General features: G+C 51.1%; 1 protein-coding gene across 1 annotated transcript; it reads right to left on the bottom strand.

Moving 5' to 3' along the window:
* Positions 1 to 2,292: 2,292 nt before the first annotated feature.
* On the bottom strand, positions 2,293 to 10,836 carry C4H4orf54 (chromosome 4 C4orf54 homolog). Its single transcript, XM_040555297.1, is given in 2 exon segments — positions 2,293 to 8,717; positions 8,719 to 10,836. Coding segments are annotated over 2 exon segments (4,335 nt in total). The 3' UTR covers positions 2,293 to 6,500.
* Positions 10,837 to 22,105: the final 11,269 nt, after the last annotated feature.

Below are 22,105 nucleotides of genomic sequence, written 5' to 3'. Positions count from 1 at the left end.
CTCCAGCTCACTGAGGGCATCTGGTGCTGAGTTGTCTGGCTACATGGGGATTACAGAACAGAAGGAAATAAAAGTCCTTAAATATGAATACTTTTAGGAGTCAAGAACACACATAAGGCATGCTGCAGTGTCCATGTACTTTAGCATGCAGGGGGATTTGTTAAAAATTGCAAACCAAACAGAGGGCCTGATTGAGCAAGGCTGTTAACTGCATTTTCAACTTAAAATGCGTGCCTGCTCCGGCTGAGGTCAAGGGAAAGCAGGGCAGTCGCAGTGCTGGGCTGGCAGGCAGCATTTCACAGTATCAGGTTCTAATTCGGTAACTAGATGATAGGTACCTCAAAAATAAAACAAGTGGATACACAGCTTGGGATTGTCAAGCCAATTGCTTGTTCTCCATAGTAACAATCCAAGATGATAACTATTGTAAAATAGGCATGTTTTTGCCTGTTTGTTTTTATTTATTATTTATTTTTCCCCAAATGCACCATATTGCCTTGTTTTATCCGGGATTGCTTGCTTGGATTTGATATCAGGGAATCTCTTCTCCTTTTGCCTTGTTCCCACTGCTTCTGACAAAAAGTGCTGTACTTCTACCTTTCCTACATCATTCCTACCAGTAATGTTTTGAAGACTATTTGTGAAGATTTTCTCCACCAACCCTTAATAATCCCAGATATATTTCACCTGACATGTCAGATTAATTTGAGGCAGCCTAAGCGACTCTTCCGTCTTAGTTTCAGTGGATTCTTGCAGTGTAAGATGCAAATGCTGCTGGCAAATGGACACTGGCTGCAAGACTGGGCTTCTTGGGGACAGGGGAGAGTTCATTTCTCTAAACACATGTAATTTGGACCTCTGTTTAGTAGAGTTTTCGGCTTAAATCATCTATCAGGCGAAGCTAGCAGTGATGGGAATTGCTCCTCACAGAGCTGCATGGCAAGCAGGCTCCAGGCTCCAGAGACTCTTCTTGGTAAAAAGTAAAGGAGCAGGTCTCTAATTTCCCGGTTGACAAACCCAGTTCCTTTTGTGATTTCAGACTCCTCTTGTTTGAACAAGGAGATCTAAGGCCCTTCTCTCCACTATCTTCCCACAATTTGATTCTCTTTTGGTCGCCCTTTGATAGCCTGGGATCACCCAGCCTGCTCCTGCTGAGATGAGGCTGCGTGGCTCCGTTCTTCCACAGTTCGTTTCCCCTTTTCCCAATTCTTCCTTTCTCCACCTGTTCTCATTTAGTCGGTTTGTATCTCCGTACATACAAAGAGATACAGATAAGAATCATTAGCTATACATTGGCAGTTAAGTCATTGATGACATCTATGTTAGATGCAAAGCTAAGATACACATTTCAAAGAACCCAGAGAGAGAGAATATTACAAACACCAAACCGCTGTTTTACCATTAAACTTGGTCTTTCAGCATGGTAGGAAGAGAATGTCTTGAAATAATATGGCAGACTGATAATAGGTGCCTTACTTCAAATTGTATTACTTGCAAATAAATGATGAGGTGAAAATCTGTTTTCCTTTAAGTATCTCAGGCATGCTGTTAAAAGGATAATATACATAATTATACAATAAAATAGATATAAAGGATGATATAGTTTGCCTCTTACATACTGAAAACTGAGAAGAGAAAGGATTCTTCTAAACTGAAGGACTAATCTTAAAATTTTCAAGTCCGTTTTGTGAATTGTCGGTGTTTGACTCATGCTTTTCTAAGCATTTAGGCTTAACATCAGAGAGCTACTCATTCTCTGCAGGGGTAAAAGCAACACATTAAAGCAGCAAAAGGGTTTTCGTAGCAATAATTCAAGCAATACTGCTCTCTAGCAATGAGGTGATCTTATTATTGATCATATGGCAATATAAGACAAGGAAAATAGCAAAGAGGATGACCAGAAAAAAATTTGTTTGCTTTACCAACTGCTGTCCCAACAGACCACGAAAAAGATACAGTTTCTTGGATGCCCAAATCGATGTACCAGTTAAAGTTACTGCACTGAAACAGTGCAGTTCCTTTTCAATTGAATATATATCTGGGAAAAGAATAAAAATCAAATGAAACCATGTGCCCGGCTTCCCCTTGTTCCCAAAGGGCTGGGCAAACAGAGTGAGGTCAGGCCAGAAACAAACTCAGGGAGACTCAGTGTGAGGCTTTGCATTCCCTCTGCAGTGAAATCTTTTCTTCATTACTGTTTATGTGTTCAGGTAAGTAACGTCGCTGTTATTATTGTTCTATACAGCAGCAAGGGAAACTCAAAAATATGACCAAGCAGGCTTATTTGCAATGTGTCTTTTACTGAAAAATACATTTTATTTGTCATAACATTCAAAAAACAACAACACAAAACAAAACAAAAAACCCACCCAATAATACAAATGCTTACTCATTCCGCTACAACCTTTGGTATCCAGCGGTTCCACCAGTCTGTTCTCACACAATCCCGGCGTCACGAAGCGTCCCCGACATGCAGCACGCCGCTAGTGCAATTCTTGGAGCCGCGCGGCGTCCTCACAGTGGGACCGCTCCAGGCTTCGGCTGCACACTCCCCACAGTGTCATCTACGTTGAAAGCAGCTCAGAGAGTCCATTTTTCTCCGATTATATAGCTTTTTTTCTTTTTATCCACCCACTGCTTTCACGGCATTTTCCTGTTTGCCTTATAACCCACCGCTCTCCCATCAGCCACACCACCCACATTCCCTTAACAGTCGCTGTCCTTACTTCACATGTGCACTTTTAAATGTCTTTACACTGATAACCACCCCCTTAAACAGGGGGGAAAAAAGGAAAACAAAAAGAAAAAAATAATAACACAGAAAAAGGGGGAAAAAACACAAGCATTTTTAAAATACTCTATGTGTTCTGGGGTAGCCACAAGTAATTTATGAGAATAAGGAATGACACTTGGCCATCAACACTAGATAGTAAAGGCACCTCTGAATGCAGACAGGAAAAAAAAAAAAAACACACGCACACACACACACACACAACCCATAAATACATTTTAAATCATTCACCAAGGAGTAATTTTAACCAAGTGAAACTGGCCCCACTGCAAAGGGCCAGAACAACACTCACGCATCCCTCCCGTCCCGCCTCGTCATTTAAACTGATGCCGACCTAAAATTCGGGGAGACGCAGACCTGGAGCTCAAGTGGCGGACGGGATTTGCCCAGCTGAGCGCAGGGGGTGAATTTTGGCTGCTCTCACCCAGGTAATCGGGTACCCGGGTCTGCAAGGCGCCCAGCGCCCTGGGCCAAGTTCAGCGAAGCGTTGCACCGGTGGGCAACCACCAGGGCCCCCAGGAATCCCCATGGGTGTCTGAAGTTGGGGTGCATGTGAGGGCTTTGCTGGACTGGGTCTGGGAAGCTCAGCTCCTTGCAAAACCGACCCTCCTCCATGCAAACACGGGGTCTGTTCAGTCATCAACAAAGCCAAGCAAACATGGTTTGACATTAGAAGTGACACACTCCCCTGAAGAAATCTCCCCTGAGAAAATAAATAGCTGTTGGTATTGCCTCGTTTCATTGCTCTCATCTCTATAGGCAGCTAAAGAACAAAAAAAGTCCCTACAAAATCTTCCTCCAACAAACACATGTTGAAATCCTGGGCACTTGTTTTCTAGGCATTTTTTTTCCTTTCAAGTACACCGGGTGGAACTGTAAACCCTGAGTTTGTGTGTGTAAACCTGTATCTTGTAAACTGCAATGTGAAACTTCGCTCCGAGCACCGATACAGGAAGAGATAGGAGGCAAATATTGTTTGAATACAGATGCTGGCATTGTAACAAACGTACCGTACACATTGCTGTCCCTGTGGACAACCTACTCGGGTACCTGCACTGTCCTGCAGTCCCAAGTACTGTTCTGCTTAACGCTGATGCTCTGTTTGTAAGGCGTACAGAATTATTCTGTTGTGAAAATGGTGAAGAAGCATTCATTTTCTTTAAGAGGCTTTCAGCCAGAATCCCGGCAGAAAGTGAAGGCCCGCAACTGTGAACCACGCGACTGAGGAGCAGGGAGTCAAGCTCACACGCTGTGTGCTCTAGCTGGGCACTTCAAGCTCTTAGTAAGGATCAGGATGTTATTTTTTGCATTAAATTTCCACAGTGATGAAGACAAATGAGAAGATATACGTTAAATCGCTCACTATCTGTATGCTTGCTGTGCATTTCATCCTGAGGGCTATTTCAATTTGTGCCTGTGGACAAATAAACTCCCTTGAAACAAAACCTCACACATATGAAGACAGTCGCAGCTGATTTCTCTCTATCTTGCAAGTTACTCATGGAAATTAAAACCTTGGGTTTTCTTTAAAAAGAGAAAACCCTGAAACTTCCTTAGCAGCAAGCAGGTTATTTTTCTCCTCTGTGTGAAAAAAAATACACGTTTACAGAAACCTTGCTATTATTGCAGCAGAAATTTGGGGTTCTGATTACTTAAATGCTTTTTTCCCCTTTGCTGTACAAGTATCTGGGAAAGGCCTGCCCTACCTTCGCATGTTGGAGCCACAGTGAACTGGAGCTGCTTTGCAAACCTGGCCAATTTAATGCTGTTTTTAAATGAACATTAGGAATTTGGCACTGAACACAACTGAAAGACAGGGGAAATATTTTTGAGTAGTCAATTCCTTCCCCAAACGGATTTGTTTCTGGCCACTCTCCTTATCTGAGCAACAAAACAAGGTATAAAGATCTTATTTAACAACCTACGTGTGTATCCCCTTTTGATTTGGACACCTCAAAGAACAAAAAAGGCAGCCTATGGGGTCTTAAAAAACAACTTAGAAATTTATCATGAAGTTTATAAAACAGCAATGAAAACGTGAAGAAAGTCCCAGCAAAGCCTTCACACTCAGAAATCCAGCTTCCATCAGTGAGAAAATTGAATGTAGAAAAAACGCTTTGCCAGGTAAAATAGATCAGCATGGCTAAAATACCAGCAAATCTCTGAAGGTGTATGAGGCAGACCTGGTGGATATGCAGGACGGATTTAGAAATGGGTGCAGGAAAACCTCCCAAGTGGCAAATCCTCAAGTACAGACTTTTAGGATTTGCATTAATATCTTAAATTTTCAACCTCAAGAAAGCTTTACATAAAACAATTTAGGCTTGATCTTACATTTACGGGCTTCCCAAAGTGCTTCTCTGAACTGAAATTTGGGGCAAGGAACACACTAGTGTAGTTTAGTTTCACCCTCGTGTTAGTAATTCTCTTTTATTGAGACAAACTAGTTGCTGGCAGCAAAATCATCAGTTTTTGCAGAAAAGACTGCAGTCTTAAAGAAAAATAAATGCTGTCCTCTCCTCTAGAACTGGGGTATAAAAATATTACATTCAAGGGTCACTAATAAGAAGTTGATTCTTCGAGAGCTGCCACAAACATTTAAGCAATCCTCACTACTCCAGAGAAGCGCACAGCATCTCCTTCTCTGCCACGATGTTCTTGCTACTAATTTCCTAATCTACTGCCAAGAATGAAAGAGCAGCAAGCCAGCTTTTTTAAGTGAGTGGTCAGGCAGCCTTATGCTGTCAGCAGAGCCCATCCCAATGCTTGGGGTGTGAAACGATCCTCAGTTCCCTGCAGTTCCCCACAGACGGGTCCCCACTACCGCTAAAGCTGGCCTGCTGCTTCACTGAACCATCCGTGAAGGCATCAGAAGCCAACGTGCAGCATCTCTCAGTGTCAGCTGACGTTTTTGCCTAACAGTGCAGGCTGTACGTTCTACTACAACTGGAAATCAGCATCCCTTGTGTTTTTTTTTCCCTCCGTATGAAAGGAAAAGGGTGGCAGGAAACCCAGGCAAGAACTGTGCTGCCAAGAGCCAACAGGTAACAAAGGCCGAGAGGGACAAGTCCCTGACACAGCGGCATGGTTTGTGAGTGAAGATGTGGGAAAGGAGGAAAACAAGTAAGGAAGGCAGAGACGATGTGCAGCATGGGATGAAATACAGCAGCGGAAAGAAAGGAGAGCTCAAGGCAGGCTCTGGTTAGAAGAAAATGGGGCCTGGGAAGGACGGCGTTTCATTCGCGCTGCCCAAGGCCTGTGGCTAAGCGGTGAAACCCGGCCGGATTTTCACAGCTGTGCCCTGATCTGCACAGCTTTGCTGCAATGAAAACACCCGATCTGAAAGCAGTTGGAATGAAAAACAGTGAACTGTTTGTCCTCGGATTAGTATGGGATACAAAACTACTGATGCTGCTTCAGCGCAAGAACCGACCCCAAGCAAACACAGAGGTGAGGCCGGGGCATGGGAGGCAAAGAGGATGCAGGAAAAGAGAGGGAGCTGCGAGGCAGCAGCTATCGAAAGACAGAAATACAGAAACAAACCTGCCGAGGGAGAAGGGCGTTATGCAGGTGAATGGCAACGCTGCGCTTGCACGCCCAGGTGTGATGGGGAAAACAAGAAGGGGCCACAGGCACGATCCTGCCACTGTGTGGGCACTGCTCTCCCCTGGCCTCCTTTGGGGACCCCTGTGGGCCCCCTTCCCACCGCCTACCGGTGCTCCACCACCAGCCGCATGGTCGTGCCATCGAAGGAAGGCGGCGCGACGAGCCGCGGGCCGCCGGCGGGCGCCGTGATGCTGATCAGCGGCTTGGCCGCGGCCGTCGAGGCCACCGTCGAGGCTGTGGCCGGGCCTTCGCCGCCGGGCACGAAGTAGGGACCCTCGGCCTCCACTGCCGGGCTGCCGGGATCGGCCGCCGCGCTGCCATCGCTGCCCGGGTGGGAGAGTGGGCGCGGCAGGGCGGCGGCGGGCAGCACGGCGGCGGCGGGCAGCAGGCCGGGGTAGAGCATGTAGGCCGCGCCGTAGGCGCCGGCGTTGAGGGCCAAGGGCGGCAGCGGCAGCGGCAGCGGGGCGACGGCGGGCGTGGGCACCGGCACCTCGACGTACTGCCCGGTCTCGGGGTCGAAGAGGCGCCGCTTGGGCGGCTGCTGCGGGGCGGCGTCCAGCAGGTAGTACTGCCCACTGCTCACGTCCAGCAGCACCCTGCGCTGCGGCAGGGGCTCGGCAGCGGGCACGGAGGGCGAGAAGCAGAGCAGCTGCGGCGGCGGCACGGCGAAGGGTGGCAGCGGCGGCGGGAAGAGGGCGGCCGGCGGGGCCTCGACGGCCGCTGGGGCTGCGGTGGCGGCGGCGGTGGAGGCCTCGGTGTTGGTAGCCGGGCCCCCGGGGCTGCCCGAGGGCTTGGCGGAGCCGAAGGGCTGCAGGCTCCGCAGCGCCGCCGCCGCCGCCGCCACCGACGACACGGCGGAGGGGCGGCCGCCGCTCGCTGCCGTCGGGGGGGCGGCAGTGTCGGCGGCCGCCTTGAGGGGCAGGGCCAGGTAGCTGCCGCAGTCCGGGCCGTGCTCGGGCTCCCCCGCAGGCCGCCCCCCGCCGCCGGCCGCGGGCAGGCGGAGCAGGGAGCGCGGCGCCGCCGGGCCCCGCAGCCCCACGTCGGGGGGCGCCTTGGCCGGCGGCGGGGCGGCGGCGGAGGCGGCGGTGGGGCCGCGGAGGGCGAGGAGGGCGCGGGGGGGAGCGGGGCCGCGCTGCCGCTGCCGGGCCAGGCTCTCGAAGGCGGCCGCCTTGGCCGACACCTTGTCGGAGGCGGCGGCGGGGTTGGCGGGGCGGCGGGGCAGGCGCTCGGCGCCCGTCGGGGCCGGGCCCTTGGGGGGCGGCGGCGGCTCCCCCGCCTTGGGGGGCGGCTCCGGGGCGGGGGGCGGCCGGGGGCCGGCGTCGCGCTCCTGGCTGGCGATGAGGGACAGGACGTGGCTGCCGGTGATGGGCAGCGGGTCGCTCTTGCGCTTCCACTCGCGCTTGCTGAAGCTGTACAGCTCCTCCATGCTGCGCACCGCCGCCGTCAGCTTCTCCAGCGCGTTCTGCACCGGCGCCGCCTTGCCTTCCTCCCGAGGGTCCTCCTCGCCGCCGCCTCCCCCCCCCGCCGCCGCCGGCCCCCGGCCCTTGTCGGCGGCCCCGGGGGGCTGCTGGTGCCGCCAGGGCGCCCCGGCCTTGGCGACGATCTTCAGCACGGCCGGCTGCCGGGGGTCGCTCTTGTTGGGGGCGATGGTGGCCACCGGCAGCCGCCCCGACGTGCGGTGCACCAGGACGGTGCCCTCCGGCGGGCAGCCCAGCGCCCGGCCCCCCGCTGCCGCCGCCGCCGCCTTGCCCCCGCCGTCGGTGGCCTTGGCCCCGGCGTGTCCCAACGCCTGGCAGGTGATGACCACGGGGGACAGGGCTCGGGGGATGCCCGCGATCACCAGCTGCCGAGGCTTGTGTTCCGCGCCCCCCTGGTCGGAGGCGACGCTGCCCTTGTCGCTGCTGTTATCCCCGGAGTCGCCGCTGTAGGAGCTTTTGATCAGCTTCCGCACGTCCCGCACCTGGTGCAGGGGGGCCTGGCTTTTGCCCTTGCCCTCCCGCACGTCGCGCACCAGGAACTGCGGCACCCTGTCGGCACCGTCGCCCTTGGGTGCTTTGGGCGGCTGGCCCCGGCCCTCCTCGACGGGGCGGCCCCCCAGCTGCGGCGTGAGCAGCTCGGCGATGGGGAAGGGCGGGTCGCGGCCCCCCAGGCTGATCTGCAGCTCGGCGCCGCGGGGCTTGGCGGCGGGGGGCGAGGCGGAGACCCCCCCCGGGCCGCCGGGCTCCTTGGGCTCCGGGCCGGTGGCCGGCTGGACGGCGGGGACGAAGAGACGGGACGTTTTGGTGGCCCTGCCGCCGGGGGGGGTCGCGCCGCGGGGACGGCTTGAGCCCTCCGACGGGCGCCCGCTCCTCCTTCTTCTCCGCCTCCCGCTCCTTCCAGGTCCTGAAGGCGCTGTTGTGGCTGCGGAGGAAGGTGGTGGCCCTGGCCGCCTCCGAGCCTCCCCGGCGAGCCTCGCGGGGCTCCTCCGCGGCCGCCCTGTCGAGGCTGCGGCTCCCTTCGCGGGGCGTCGAGGCCTTGGATGCCGGCGACCTTCCCCCGCCGCCCTCCGCAGCCTCCTCAGCCGCCTGCACGCCCGGCTCCGAGCCGCCCTCCGAGTGCCGGGAGCTCTGCCGCTGCACGCCGCCCTCCCGAGGCCGCTCCCGGTCCCGGTCCCGGTCCCGGTCCCGGTCCGTCGCCGCCGAGGAGGTGTCGGAGATCTCGCCGCGCTCCATCTTGAACTCGTGCTCCAGCTGCATCTTCTTGGAGATGACGTTCTTGAGGAGGCTGGAGGCGAACTGCGACTTCTTGCTCGTCCCCTCCGACGGCAGCGACGGATGCGGGGGGTCCCTGCGCGGGGGTTCCCCGCCGCCAGCCTCGGGGGCCGGCCCGGCGTCGGGGGGCACGGCGGCGGCCCGGGGGGCAGCGCCGGGGCCCGGCGGCTGCAGCAGGCTCAGCACCCGCGGCGGCGCCTCGACGTGCGCGATCTCGCCGTCCAGCTTGCTGACCACGAACTCCAGGGCTTTGGGCTGCGCCTTGCCGGAGCGGAGGCAGAGCTGCGGCAGGCCGGGCTCGGCCCTCGGCCCCAGGCTGCCGCACTTGAGGTCCAGGTAGGTGGACCAGCGGCTGGAGCCCAGCGCATGGTCGGGCAGCGAGGCGGAGGAGGCTCGGGAGCCGAGGGCGAGGGCGTCGAAGTAGGGGTACGCCAGGCTGCGGAAAGCCCTGGCCGTCAGGGTCCGCACCTCCTTGTCGGCATCGTCCAGCTCGCTGACGGCGCTGGAGGCGCCGCTCGAGTACTCGCCCACCTCCTTCGCCCGCACGGCCCCGCAGCCGCTCTGCAGCCGCGCCGGCACCGCGATGAATTTCTTCGCCTGCTGCTGCTGCTGCTGGTGGTGGTGGTGGTGGTGGTGGTGTTGGTGGACGGCGTCCTGCCCGCGGCTCGCCTCGCGTTCAGGGGCGGTGGGGACACGGAGGCTCATGTCGCCTTCATGCTTGGCAGCGTGGACGGCGTTTTGCTTTTCCTGCCCGTTGCTAGACTCATTTATAGCCCGGGAAGCGGCTTTGATTGATAGGAGAAGCTGGCCCGCGGGGCTCTCTGCCGGGCCGCCCGGCCGCCGGGGCCGGCTCGCCTCCGAGCCGTCGCACTTGTCCCCGCCGGGGGTATCGTTTTCCGAGCGACTGCTGGCGATCTCGGCGCCGCTGGCGTTGTCGGCGCTGTCCGTCGGGTTGTTGGGCTCGCTGGTGGTCGTGCTGAGGTAGCAGCTATTGTCCTCCTCCGTCGGCGTGTCCCCCGGCGTCTCGGCGCTGCCGAAGGAGGCGTAGTCCACGAAGGAGTAGATCACGTTGTCGTCCTCGAAGTCCCAGCGGGCGGCCAGCCCGGCGTCGAAGTCCATGTCGTGGTCCACCTCGCTCAGCTGGATCTCCCGCGTGCTGATGTAGTGCGCCTCGTCCCCCCCGACGGGGGGCGCCCCGGGGGGGCGGCCGGGCAGGGCCTCCCCGCGCCCCGCGCCGTCCTCCCCCTCGCTCTCGTACCCGAGGGAGGAGGAGGAGGAGGCTTTGCCCTCCGTCGGAGCCGGCTCCCCCGCGGAGGCACGGCCGCCCGCCTTGCTGCCCGGCCAGGGGCAGCAGGACGAGGACGAGGAGGAGGAGGAGGAAGGCTCCAGCCGCCCGCCGGGGGTCCCGGCCGCCCCCCCGGAGCCGGAGCCGCATCCTGCCGGGTCCTGGCGCTGGGGGCGATGCGGCGGGGTGCCCGTCCCCTCGGGGGATGCTGCCCCCGCAGCCCTGCCCGCCGCGCCGCCGCCCGCATCCCCGCTCCCTCGGGCTCCGCTCTCCGCGCCGTGCCTCCGGGCCGAGCCGCACACCTCCACGTACACCGCCGCCTCTTCCTCCTCCTCCTCCTCCTCCTCCTTCCCCTTCCCGGCCGCCTCCTCCGGCCCGGGGCCCCGTTCCGAAGCCGCGTCCATGCTGGGGCCGGCGGGGCGCGGCAGTGGCCCGAGGGGGCGGGCGGCCGGGCCGCCCTCCCCGGCCCCCTCCCCTCGGCGGGGCGGGCAGGGAGGCGAGGCGGGGGCTCGCCCGGCCCCCCGAGCGCTAAAACGAGGGTTTCCCCCCCTTTCCCCCCGCTCCCGGGGCCGCCCCGCTGCCGCCCGCCCCGGGGTCCCGCAGCGTCCCCGGGTTTTGTCCCCGTCCCCCCCCGTCCCCTGCCCCCGGCAGCCGGAGCGAAAGGCGGCGGCGCTGGGGGCGAAGAGCGGTATTTTTAGCCCCTCGCTGGAAAGGGAGACCTCGGGTTTTGTTGGCGGCAGGACAGAAATAGATCCCCAAACCCCGGCCTTTCATACTGGGGGGGGGGGGGGGGGGGGGTCAGGTCTGAAGCCCCGATCGTTCCTTGTCCCCAGGGGGTCTTGCGAGCAGCCCCCTGCAGACCCCGCTCCCCACCTTTCCCCGTCCCCCCTCCTGGCGGGGTCCCCCCGCTCCGGGGCTGGGTTTCCGCGCCCGAAGGATGCGCGATAAATCAGCCCTTCGCCTCCGAGACCCGCACAATTGGGATTTTAGCTGGAGCAGCTGTTCGGGCACCCCTGCCAAGATCCCCGGCCAAGCTTCCCTCCGAAACGAGCGCTGAAACCCGACTCTTTATTTATCTATTTATCTATATCTATTTATCTTTATCTATTTCCGTGGTCTTGTTTCCAGATACGGTCCAGAAACCTTTTTTTCCTGCTATTTTCTTGTGGTGATAACTTCAGCTCAACCTTACAAAACCGGCTGAGGATTTTCACAGCCGAGGCTGAGACCATCACGGAGCACACATGTACATACCCCTACTGCGTTCCTATAGCTCCACCACAGGGCATTTATGCCCCTGATGACAAAAATACGCTCACAAAATCCGCACCTGTTGCCCACAGAGGAGTTGCTGGCCTCTGTGTGCCCGAAGCATTGAGGTCAGTATCTTTACCCCGGTCCTAAGGTGTTGTGGGGCCCTATGGTGCCACCCCAGTCCTAACTCCCATTGAAAAAAGAGAACCTGTAACAGCCAGCTTAAGTGCCCTAATGGCTGCATGTGTATTGCAGGAGGGGAAAAAAAAGAAAAAATGAAAAAAAAAAAAAGAGAAAAAAAGAGGATTTCTTCCTCTCTCTCTCTTTTTTGTTTGTTTTTGTTTGTGGTTTGTTCCACGGACTATTATTTATCAGGTTGCCAGCACAAAGCAAGTATCCTTTCTAGAGGAAAGCTCCACAGTCCGACCCAAGCCAAACAGGTGAGTTCAGGGGAGTCAGTGCAGGCTGAATTTCTTGTACTTGTCTGAGGATCAAAGTTCTTCAACAGCTTTGGAAAGCTGTGGATTTGATTCTTGAAAAGTCGTCAGCATCTCTTAGAGTTGCCAGACAAACCCTACACCAAGTAAAGTGCCAGAGCTGTTTGCTCCTGACCAAAATTAACCAGGAAAGCCGTGTCTCCATCCCAAGTGCCTGCAAATAGCAACTTCTTGCTTTATTCTGGCAAAGCATCTCATTTTTAATATTGCTGGAAAAACATCTCATATTAATCTCAGATTAATAATCTGAACAATTTTACCTAATAGTGTTGGAAATCAGTAATAAATGCACGTCATCCTTATGCTTCTAATCACATTTGGTCGAGGCATTCATTAACACTGATTACTCTTTTGTTTTCACCTTTAATTATCTCTGACTCCTTAAAGGTGCCAGTGTCTACGATTTCTACATCCAAATCTGTCATGAAGCTGTCCCAAAAGTCAAATAAAATCCGTATGTGGGACGTCTTTCTCAGTGTGACAGGTATGCCACATTTCAGTTCTTTGTTCAAAACGAGAACGCACGTGGCTGAGCCACTGTAAAGGTGATGGAAAAAAATCAGGCAGACTGAGTTATCTGTGTACCTTAAAATACATCACTCAGGGAAGTGGGGCCGGAGTGGGATTGAAAAGGGATTTAAGAAGAGGGACTTGAAAGCGGAATTAAGAGGTTAAAGGGGGCTGTGCAGAAGGCATCGAGGTTTGTTCTTTTAGCCAGCATGTGGGCAGGAGAGTAAAGAGAGGAGAATGGATTATTTGAGCCTGCCCTGAATAGGGTAAGGGAAAATATCAATTGGTTTGTTAACAGTAAGAGATGGTAATACCACGCTACACGTTTTAGTTCTTACGGTGTTGTCACAGTTTTTAAGAACTGAAGTAGGAATGTAAATAACAAAGAAGTTAGTAAAATCAGGTCAATGGAGAAGGAAAATGAGAGTATTATTTGCACAGAGAAGGAAGAAGCGGTTCCAGCAGGGAAGATGGCCTGCAGAAGAGGTTGTTTCTCACATGGAAAGAAATGATGGGTTTTGCAGAGAATGAAATCGCGGAAGGATTCTGCTGCCTGCTGTGCACACAGCAAGAGACTTCATTTCACTGTAGGTTTGGAGAGAGGTAAAGAATGATACAGGAAGAAGCTTTCCTTTTAGCAGAGTAATCTCTTTTGGATAATTTGAATACTGCTGAATTTGACTTCTCTCTCAGCAATTTTTCGGTCACATTGTACATTGTCAAAATGAGCTTCATGGTAGGCATCATCTTTCTTCTCTCTGAAATCAAAACAAATTGTTTTGGCTGGAGTTTAGATATGTCTTAAAGAGAAAAGAAGACCAAAAATAGCATTCTGATTTGCCCTCAGAAATAGTGACTGGGGAGGAGGGAAAAAGAGCCACTTTGAGAAAGAACAGCGCCTGTGGTTTAGCAATAATGGCAAAGCCCAGCGCACGTTATAAATCTCCGAGTGCTACCAGATACATTAAAAGAAAATACAATACCCACAAATGCACTTTGTATGGAAACTTCCTAATGCACCCAACTGGAAAAAGCCCAAGACTTCCTGAGCTTGCACTAAAACTTTTGTCTCTTTGCATTTAGCGAGGGCCTGGCTGACACAGTGCTGAGCCCTAAGTGAAAATCAGCATGTGTAGGGGGCAGCCCCTGCGAATACACAGGGCTGTGCAAGCCAAGGGGATCTTTTCCTTCCCATCCTGAGCCTGTTGGAGAGATTTAGGGGCTCAACCTGCAAATGTAAACCAAGTGGGGGCTTTGTGACGTGCTCCTGTGTAACCAAGCCCCTGCAGAATCGGGGGCTGAAGCACTTGTTAAACAAACCAAATCCTCCCCCCTCCAAAAAAAAAAAAAAACAACCCACCTTTCTCTGGCCCTAGCTATAGGCAGCTCACACTGGCTACCTTAGAAGGTCTGCAGAAGTTGCATATATTTTTAAATCAGATCCACCCCCGCACTACCCTTCCTTCTTTTCCAGACCCCAAAATCTCATGCCAAAACAAACAAGCGTGAAAGTAATCCCAGAACAAGCTTAGATTTCTTAGGTATTTTACAGCCATGCTGCAAACACAGGCTAAATATGAGTTCGTGTATTTATATGGGGTGTCTGCTACCCAGATGAACTAAATTAAATCCAGGCTGAGTTTTACAAATGGCAGGATAAACTGTGTCTCCAGTGTCATGGATACACTAGAATATTCTACACCTAGACAGCAATCGCACGTATGAACTGTAAGACTGCATTGAATAAGACTGCTTATAAACAGCTTATTGCCTTCACGAACATCCCGAAGGGTGTCTGCCCAGCCTGCCCTGACAAACGTCCGCTTGCAGAGACTGTGCAGATTCCCCAGGTGATCTCCTCCAGTACTTCACCCATGCCACCTGAGAGATTGTCCTCAGACCTGCCTCCTCCTTGCTGTAAGCCCGTATTTTCAGCCATGGGTGGAAGAAGAGGTGACTCCCACTCTCCGTGCTGCAGCCTCTTGCATATTTCAGCGTGGCTGGTGTATTTTCCTTGCTCCTCATCTCTTCTGATTCACTTAATGTTTACCCATGGGACATACCTGCTAGGTCTCCCATCATTGTGCTTAGGACTTTCTTCAGCAAGTTTGTAAGCGCCGTGCGAAGAAGCGGCTACAAGGTGCAAGGTGGATCCTCATCCATGGTGAGAAGGAAAGGATGACTTTGTGACCCACGTACAGATCCCTGAGTATCATCTGACTCTTTCACATTGGCATGGCCGTGTCCTTCAGCTCATGCCCTTCTGCAAGCATGCCCTACTACAAACATGTTCTCCCTTCATTATCCAATTTTTAATTAAAATTCCCCACAAATGTGACTGTGCTGAGTCCCCAAGTTTGCTGTCAGTATGAGCGATGCAGTATTTGTAACTGATCTCCAAGCACGACCCAAGCTATCATTTCTCACCCCATAATTTCATCTGTACACTGCTTCCCTAGCTCACTGAAAGAAGAATGTCACACCAGACCAAATCCAAAGCCATCTCTGCTCTCTCTGCAAAGCCTTGTTCCTCTGTTTTAAAAGGAAATTAGATGGACTTGTCAAGAACAGACCATACCAAACTCACATTGGCTGTTACTTATCCCTTCCTTATCTTTTCAGAGCCTACAGACTGCATGTTTATGCCAATTTAAGTGAAAATATATCGACTGATCTAAATTTTGCTGCTCTTTCTCCCAGGTCTCTTGGGGTCTCACTTCCATAGGATCACATCTTCCAGCTCACTAAAGTTGCCCATCACGGGCCCGTCTTTGGAGCTGAACTTTCAGCAGTGACCCTATTCTTTGTGCAGCATTATCGGGTAACTCGAGACCTGCAGATGTATCTGATTATTGGAACTGTGGAAACGATTGCCACAAAACCCGAAACCATGACCTTTCCATGAGTGTTATCAGCCAAGCTTGGGAGGGGGGTAACAGAACTGATTTATGGCCATTCATTAAAATTACATTAAACCAATTATTTATAGAGGTAGCCTTGAACTGAGACGTTCAGTCTCAAAACCAGTCTTCTTCCTAGTTCAAGATGTTTGGACGTGGGAGAAGAAGGAATAGTTACTTAGTGCAACATGAACATAACAGGATTAAATGCATATTTTTTAAAAATATCTATTTTTAGCTGGCTGGTGGCCATTAGATGGAAACATAAAGCAGTATTGCTTGTTTTCCCTCACTTTAGAATTAGAAACACAAGGAGCTGGGCTGCTTTTGCATTGGATTATATCAGTCCTTTGTGCAATCAACTACATTGCAGAAGGCAACACTTTTCCATACAACAGCCTCTACAGGCAACCGTGCACCTAAACCGTAAATCGTGCATCTCGTACCATGAGCCCGTAACATGAAATTGCCATGCCGTGGAGAACTGCCAGCATTGGGCTGGGCTTAATTTTCTCGCAGGGTTCAAGCAACGTGTTTAGAGGAGCAGGTGAAAAGCAATCCCTGTTGATCGCGCCCACCTCCCTGCCGGGGGGCCTATGTTTGGTCACTGAGCAGTGGTTCGTGCCGAAAGCAACTCGTGGGTATTTCTCCCCGGGCTTACAGTAACAGCCAGCTAAAGTGCCTTGCACCGCGTGGTGATGAAAAGGAGGATCACGCAGCTCCCAGGGTGAAGCCTCTTCCAGGCTGGAGCATCTATATATAGAGGAGTTCAATAAACACCCTTAGGAACTGCCTGTGATCTGCCTGCCCAGAATTAAGGTCACGCACATCCCTCTCTGTAGGTCTGTGCTTCTTCACTGGCTCATTTGGCTTACAAATTAAACAATTACACGTGAGACATTGGCTGCATAATAAGTCAATATAAATCAAACCAGCTACTGTCCGACAACCCACGTTAGCCAGCAGATGAGGCGACTGCAGAGGGAAGCAAGAATGAGGTTTTTAAACCCAGGTGTAAAATCCATTGTAAAGGTCAGGTTTATAAGGAGATCATCCCAAAATGCTAATGACATGACAGTTTTATGAGGCTGGAAAATGATAGCCTGGCTGAAGCTGAGTAATATTAGAGCAAAGGATTTATTTAAATTGGACAACTTTTTTTTTAAAATTTATTTTTATTTTGAATTTTGTCCTCGATCCTGCCAAATCTTACTGAGATGAGAAATCCTTACTTGTGTGGGTAGCCCCCCCTCCAGTCAGCTGAACAACTAAGGTAAGAAAAGGTAATTTGGGTAACTAAGGCATTACTCTGTAATCTTATGTTCAAAAACTTCTACATGTTTTTTTCCCCTCATATACAATCGAAAGGTTATATCCGTTTTTAATGTCTATGAATGTCTGTTTTGCAAATATATACATAAGACATCAACTCTTAACAGCTAGCCTCAGAAGAAGAAATAGTAGAGTTGTTACACAAATTTTTACACAATTTTGTCTTAGAGAAACTGCATTTTTCTACCGTGATACAGGAGGACAACCTGTCTAAAAGAGTTTATAGTCAAAGGTGTCCTTTTAATATAAATGCATACAAACATAACCTGTTACCATCTTAGTGGGGCACACTAAGGATGGGCATTTGTGTACCTAACCTGAGCAAAAGTACTTTTTCATTTGGAAGGTAAAGATCTCTTTCAACCTAATACTGTTTCTTCAAAAAGCAGTGTTAACACCAGGTCCGATTTTTTTTGTTTTGTTTTGTTTTTTTTGACTTTGCCCTAATTCTTGTGCAATGAGTGAATACAGTCTCTAGGAGACTGTAATCTCCTGGACACATCCTTCATCAACCAGGCAGTTCTTTTCATGCTGAAAAATAATGCAGTTTTCATTAAATTGCAGTTTCAAGCTTCAGCCTCAAAGCATACAAGATCTTTTACTCTGCCTATAGCTATGCTGGGTTTTTGTTTATAGTTCTGTCTTTTCCACGGTTCCTTTAACCAACGGTGATTCAGGAAAAAATAGGATTATCTTACATCCTCTATTTTATTCTCTCCAAGCAGCCTGAAACTCTTTGAGTCTACTGTTTTCCTCTACCACAGTATCAGTAAAACACCTGTGGTGTTCCAGCACTCGGCAGGGTTTCGGAGGGCTCCCTGCAGGCAGGCCTGATCCTGCGAGGTGTTGAGCGCTTCCTGGGAAGCGATGAGCTCTCACAAATCCCTGCGATCCGGGCCACCAGGCCAGGCAGGGCTGACCACATCTCTCCCCATGCCATTCTGTGAGTCCTCCTCTATGCAGTCTGTGACAGCCCTGTCTTCCAGGGCTGCCTCCGAGGAGGGTCTCAGCTCATAAACTGCTCATACTGCCTATGACACTGTCCATGGTACGTGGTCTGCGGTGCATTTGGGGCAAGTGCCAGCTGCTCTGGAGACCACTGTGAAGAAATGAAGGCCAAAAATACATGGAGATGGAAAATGGGTTCCCACCAAAACCTTGGCACAGCCCCGACTCAGACCCCACGCATCCAAGTGACCAGGCCCCAGAGGCCAGCCTCAGCCCTGCAGCACTGCCCTGAGCCCCGTGTGTCCCTCTGCTGCTCCAGAGCTTCCTGCTGAGAAAGCAGAGGGAGGAAAAACCATCCCAGGGCAGTCGGAAGACGCCAAACATTGCTTCTTCCAGCTGAAATGTTAAAGCACTGGAACGTGTTAAAGCACTGCTCTGCCAGGCAAATGATCTGCTTGCCCTGACGTGGAACGTTTTGCTCTCCATTGGCAAGCAGATCTTGGCACGTTGAAGCTGCATTTACATCAGAGGAAAGGAAATTTAGTTGGGGCTGAAGTCCCAAATGCCCGCTGACACTGAGACATTACTGTGAGGATGAGAGGGCCCAGTGTGATGCAGGCACCTGACTGATGGTCCTCTATCCCAAAGGGCAGCAACCCAACCCACTGCTCCCCACACGTCCTCTTTGGCCCTGTGGGTGGTTATAAAACTGGGGCAACTTTAGTCTGGGAGACAAGGAGTGGCTTAAGCCAGAGTGGGCTGGTGCAAAGGGCGCTCTCAGGACAGATGGGACCACGGGCTGAGGTCTCTGCTCAGGTCTGGGATGGAGGAATTGAGCATGGGTCATCTGCTTTGGGGAGTCGCTATGAGGAGAGGAACCTGAGGGAAGGACTTCTCCCTCCTGTCTGTGCATCGTTTCCAGGTTTCCCGGTGAATCGAGATCTAAATGCAAAACAAAACAAAAAAACATCCATTTCAGAAAATTTAAATACTAACAACTGTTTCTCCTCCTCCTTTCCAGGCTAAACTATTTGCTGAATTTTACCCAAACTAACAAACTTACTGAAGCGTTCAATTAATAAGGAACCAGCTGGAATTATTTTTTGGCCACAGTCTGGTAATTGCTATTTTTCCGACGCTATTAATGCAGGTATAAGTGACAGAAAAGAGTGCTGTGCGGTGACACTAGTAACACCTATAGTAGTTTGTGGCTGCAGGGCAGCACATGGCACAGAGGTACCTGAGCTAGCTTTAAATTTTTGAGCCAAGTATCCTTGCCTGTGCTTTTTATCTCATCCCACTGTGGTCACCTCTGCAACAGCAAATATCCCCAAGGGCCCAACCCCAGAATGTCTGCTTCGTCAGAGAAATTCTATAGATCTCCCTGCCTGATTTCTCACGCTGAAAATACTCAAGGTAGACTCATTAAAGCAGTTGAATGCCTCTCTGGCCAGACTTCGAAGTTTACCACTCACCAATTCATCCCAATTAGTGCCAGAAATGTGATCGAACTGCTTAAACTAGGAGTGCGGGTTCCTTGCATAGCCAGCAAAGAGGGTATTAAATCCACCCAAAGTCTCAGTTCCTTTGTTCATCTCTCACTAGGCAGGGAGGCCTACAATAATTTGCTTCTTACTTTTGACAAGTCACTTTGGTGCATGATGGTATGTAAAACAAGCTTCACTGAGTGGCCATAAAATAACCACCTTACTTCCCACTTGTAAGGAAAAGCAAAGTTTCCAGAGCAATTGAGCCTTTTGGGGTCTCACAGAGGTAAGTGAGGTACTGGAAACCCACTGCTGTCTTTCAGTATGAAGACCTGTGAGATGGGTTACTCCGAGCTGGAATCAGCGGTCTCACTAAGTCCAGGTCACTAAAGGGAAAGCAAAGGAAAATCTGTGCTTTGGCTGTTTTTGTGAATGGTGGCAAACCTGATGAAAATGTTCGAATGGATTTGTATAGAAAAAAAAAGCAGTCTCATGTAAGCTTAGTGTCTGACACCTCAAACAACACTGCAGTGATATATTTAGCTTGAGTGAACATTCAAGCCCTGATTCACATACATCTAGCTACCGCATGTTCACCTCCTTGTGGGGGAAGGTCCACAAAGGTCTTACTCTGGTACACTGGCGTCTAAGCTAGTTGCCTTTCCAATGCAGTAAATCATATGATGTGAATATGAAGCAAGAGTAAAACACAGAGTAATAATTTTCTATCACTGGATAATAGAGGGAAGCATATGTTGGTCTTTCTGGACAAATTTCTTCTCAGCTGAAATCTCCATACATCTTACTGTGACTATGTTGGGAAGCGATTGGGGCTAAAGTTAAGCAGCACTTGATGATAAAGCTCTACGAACACGTATCCTGTTTGTGCTGCACAGTTGCTTTAATGATCAGAAGCAGCACAAAAGCAGTTCCAGGGATAGGATGGCAACTCGAGAAGAGCCGTGCAGCGACGGAGGGAGTACAGCCCATATGATAGCACAGTGCTGAGCTGAACAGACCAGTGCCCGTCTCTAGTGCACGTTGCCAGGTTCTCAGTCACACAATTTCACTCAGGAGTGATATAACGTGTCATGTATGCTTAGGGAAAACCCGCAATTTATCAGATTCTAAGCCAGAGATTAATGTTCTCCCACTTTACCTAGAAGAGATGGTCATCCAAGGTTACAGGAGAAGTAGCTGAGAGATCAGCATGCAGAAACTTCGATGGCAGCTGCCTTAGTCCATTAGGCAGGCTTTTCTACTCCAGAGCAGATGGCTTTGAAGTTGGCACAAAAGCCAAACAGACAAGACATAGATACACGTACAAAAGCTAGCTCGCCCCCACGTGCACTAATGCCCTCTGAAGACGAGCCATAACCAGACTTCAGCCGAGAGGTCTCAGCATGCAAGTGTGAAGGAAGCTCGTTGCATTCTCCTTTTTAACAAACGAGCTTTGCTCCTGAGCTTTGCTAATCAGGAAATGGTTGGGCAACTGAAAATTCAATACCGTCATAGTACGCTGCTGCAAAAGAGATTAAAAGACGTTTGTGTTAGCAACCAGGTTTTACCACATTCTGCACAGGTTTTATGTTCAGATATCATGTTTATAAATTTAAGTGCCAGAAGTAGTGAACAAGTGCCTAGTAAGAACATCTTAAAAATAAACCTAGGTTATTTTTAAGAGCATCCCAAAAAGGAAAACATTGAAAATTGAAGAAATAGCTCTTTCTCTTGTGCTTATCAAACAAAGGGTACTATGGTATATCATTTAGGTCAAATACTGTTACTTTGTGTGAGGGGGGAAATAAAAAACACAAAAGAGCAGTAAGAAAAGTCAGCACAGCTATCCATATTCCTGACAGTGCTTTAAAAAGTTTTCTGCAATTGTATAAATTTGCTGCTGTTCCTGTGCAGTGTCTCCCTGGATATGAATATTACAGAATCTGGTTATCATTTCCTGACTGATCAGATGACCTAACAGAATATGGATTATCTGATCTTCCTTAATACAGAGTGTTCTGACAGTACTTTATGGCTGTGTTGGCTGGCTGGCAATGCAGAACAGAATACCTTAAAAATAAAAGTAATGGAAATTAACATTTAAAATAATTATTTTTTTCCCCTATAAATCACAGAGAGAAGGCAACTGCCTCTTAAAATAAAGTTATCCTGATCTTTGATTTGCAAAACTAGAAAAACAGAACTAGGCACCAAGCTCATATCTGGGTGCTTCACCTTGATCAGGTGCCCCTGACATCAGTACAAGGTGAATCTTCTCCTGCTTTGACCAGAGGAGTGGCTGGCCTGTTGGCTTTACAGCATAACTTCAGATTTACACCAGCATGGAAGCAGAATCAACTGCTCACTCCATCTGCTGAACCAGTTGCAGCGCTGCTCCAACATTTTCACTTGGCATGAGAAATGGAATTCCTCCCAACCGAACAGTATTTCTATTCCCCAAGCAGAAGGTGATTTCAGTTTCTACATGGAAGAGCATGGCAGTGTACCCAGCTGGGTTTGCATGGGTCAAGCAGCATTTTAACAGCTCCCCTCAGTCTAACTTTAAGTGCAGGTTACCATAAAAATCATATTCATCACCCTTTATCAGCTGGACATGACTGAAATGTATTTTAGTAAAAGATAGGAAGGTGAAGCAAGACATCCAAAATCTGTTGCCTTAAGGACCTGGTATCTTCCAGAGACAATTTATGTCACATTAATGCTGACATAAGCACTAAGCAGAGG

The sequence above is a fragment of the Cygnus olor genome, chromosome 4 (genome assembly GCF_009769625.2).
Source record: "Cygnus olor isolate bCygOlo1 chromosome 4, bCygOlo1.pri.v2, whole genome shotgun sequence".
Classification (NCBI taxonomy): domain Eukaryota; kingdom Metazoa; phylum Chordata; class Aves; order Anseriformes; family Anatidae; genus Cygnus; species Cygnus olor.
This window is presented reverse-complemented; position numbering and strand designations above follow the sequence as displayed.